The sequence below is a fragment of the Anser brachyrhynchus genome, assembly GCF_964034855.1.
Source record: "Anser brachyrhynchus genome assembly, contig: SCAFFOLD_368, whole genome shotgun sequence".
In the NCBI taxonomy this organism is placed as follows: domain Eukaryota; kingdom Metazoa; phylum Chordata; class Aves; order Anseriformes; family Anatidae; genus Anser; species Anser brachyrhynchus.
This window is the reverse complement of record NW_027663668.1, coordinates 52501-54661: the sequence shown is the minus strand read 5'-3', so window position 1 is coordinate 54661 and position 2161 is coordinate 52501. Positions and strand designations below refer to the sequence as shown.

At 52.4% G+C, this 2161-nt stretch overlaps 1 protein-coding gene across 1 annotated transcript in view; it reads left to right on the top strand.

The window, feature by feature from the left end:
* Positions 1–381: 381 nt before the first annotated feature.
* The window catches only part of LOC308187064 (uncharacterized protein), a gene marked incomplete at its 5' end in the record, with an annotated part of 4588 nt that continues 2808 nt past the window's right edge, over positions 382–2161 (top strand). Inside the window, 2 exons of the mRNA XM_080609217.1 lie at positions 382–465; positions 1529–1738. Coding sequence (XP_080465343.1) covers positions 382–465; positions 1529–1738 — 294 coding nt within the window. The remainder of the gene's footprint in view (positions 466–1528; positions 1739–2161) is intronic.

Genomic DNA, 2161 nt, shown 5'->3' with positions numbered 1-2161 from the left:
AGGGGACAGGGATCTGGCCACCGGGCCGGGTCTATTCTGTGGCCCCCGCTGTCCGGCGAGCCGCCAGGTGGGCCCCGTTGCTATTCGTCTGGGGAGGGTGGGGGTTGCGAACGACGCTAAGTAACTACTCGATTCCTAAAAGTAAAGGGGGAAACTGACAACGATTATTATTACTACTACTGTTTTTATTATGTTTTCGTTATATATATATTTACTCTTATTTAGTACTTTCTTTTGTAATAACTTTTAAGTAGTATACGTAATATTAAATATCTATCGATCGTTTATATAACGATAAAAAGCTAAAGCAAACCGGCCGGGCAGCCAGCCACACCGAGTCGCACAGGTGGCGAGCTGCTCGTGACCGAGCGGGAGCCTCTTATGTCAGAGCGGCCGGCGGCCGGAAGCAACCGGGGGCCGCTGCCACACCCTCGCCTTCTTGAACGCCCGCCTCTCCGTAACCCGGCAACGGGCCCCTCCCTATTCGTCTGGGGCGGGTGGGGGCTGCGATTTCGGACGACACTAAGGAACTACACGTTTCGTATTCACAGCACTGTTTTTCTTTGCTTTGCTTTTCCTGGCCCTGCTTTGCTTTGCTTTGCATTCGTGGCACCGCTTTGTTTTTCCCGGCCCTGTTTTGCTTTGTTTTTACTGACCCCGATTCCTTTTGCTTTTCCTGGCCCTGCTTGACTTTTCTTTGCCCGATAAGGCTTTCTTTTTCCTCGCAGGGTTTGCTTTGCTTTGCCTTGCTCTGCTTTGCCTTCCCTGGCCCTGCTACGTTTTGCTTCTTCCGGCCACGCTTTCCTTTGCTTAGCTTTGCTTCGTATTCCTGGCGCCGCTTTGCTTTTTCTTCTCTGCTTTGCTTTGCTTCTCCTACCCCTGCTGTGCTTCGCCTCGCCTCAAAGTCCTTTGCTTTGCCTTTCCTGGCCCTGCTTTGCTTTTCCTCACGCTACTTTGCTTTGCCTTGGTCTGCTTTGCTTTTCCTTGCCGTGCTTTGTTTTGTTTTGCTCTGCTTTGTATTCACCGCATCGCCTTGCTTTCCTTGGTCCTGCATTTTTTTTTTTTTTTTTCTCTGTCCCTCTTCGTTTAGCTTTCCCTGGACCTGCTTTGCTTTGCTTTGCGTTCGCGGCACCTCTTTGCTTTTCGCGGACCTCCTTTGCTTGGGTTTTTCTCGCCCTTCTTTGTTTTGCTTTTCCCGGCCCTGCCTTGCTTTGTTTGGCTTTATTTCGTATTCATGACGCCTCTTTTCTTTTCCTGGACCTCCTTTGCTTGGGTTTTTCTCGCCCTTCTTTGTTTTGCTTTTCCCGGCCCTGCTTTGCTCTGTTTGGCTTTACTTTGTGTTCAGGACGCCGCTTTTCTTTTCCTGGACCTCCTTTGCTTTGGTTTTTCTCGCCCCCTGCTTCGTTTTGCTTTTCCTGGCCCTCCTTGACTTTGCTTTTCTTCGTTCCGCTTTCTTTCCCCTAGCGGGGCTTTGCTCTGTCTCGCTCCGCTTTCCTCTGCAACGCTCTGCTCTGCTTTGCTGCGCTAGGCTTCCTTTGCGGACCGTCCCGCCGATTTTGCCGACGAGTCGATCGGTGTGTATTTACGAACGCATAAACCCTCGGACGACGCGCACCTTGGCCTCCCCGTAGCCCGGCGACTGTCCCCTCGGAACCGGAGGGTGGGGGCAGGAGGGCTGGCCACCCGGCACCGTCTGTTCCGCATTCCCCGCCGCTCTCTGGCGAGCGCGAGCCTCCAGGTGGGTCCCGCTGCTGCTATTCGGCTGGGAACGGTGTCGGGTGAGGTTTTCGAGGACGCTAAGCGACATCACGCGATTCCCCAAAGGACAAAAACTACCGCTTTGCTTTTCCCCTGTGCTGCTTTGCTTTGTTTTGCCTTGCTCTGCTTTGTCTTCCCTGGCCCTGTTTCGCTTTGCTTCTCCTGGCCCTTCTTTGCTTTGCTTCCCTTTGTCGCGCTTTGCTTCGCTTCGCTTCGCTTTGCTTTCCTTTTCCTCGCTTTGCTTTTCCTCGCTCTTCTCCGCTTTGCTTTCCCTGCGCTTGCTTCCATTTGCTTTCCTTAGCGCTGCTTATTTTGATTCGGTTTGTATCGCCGGCACCCATTTCCTTTGCTTTGCAGTCTTTGCTCTTCCTACTCTGCTTTGCTTTTCCCGGCGCTGTTTTTT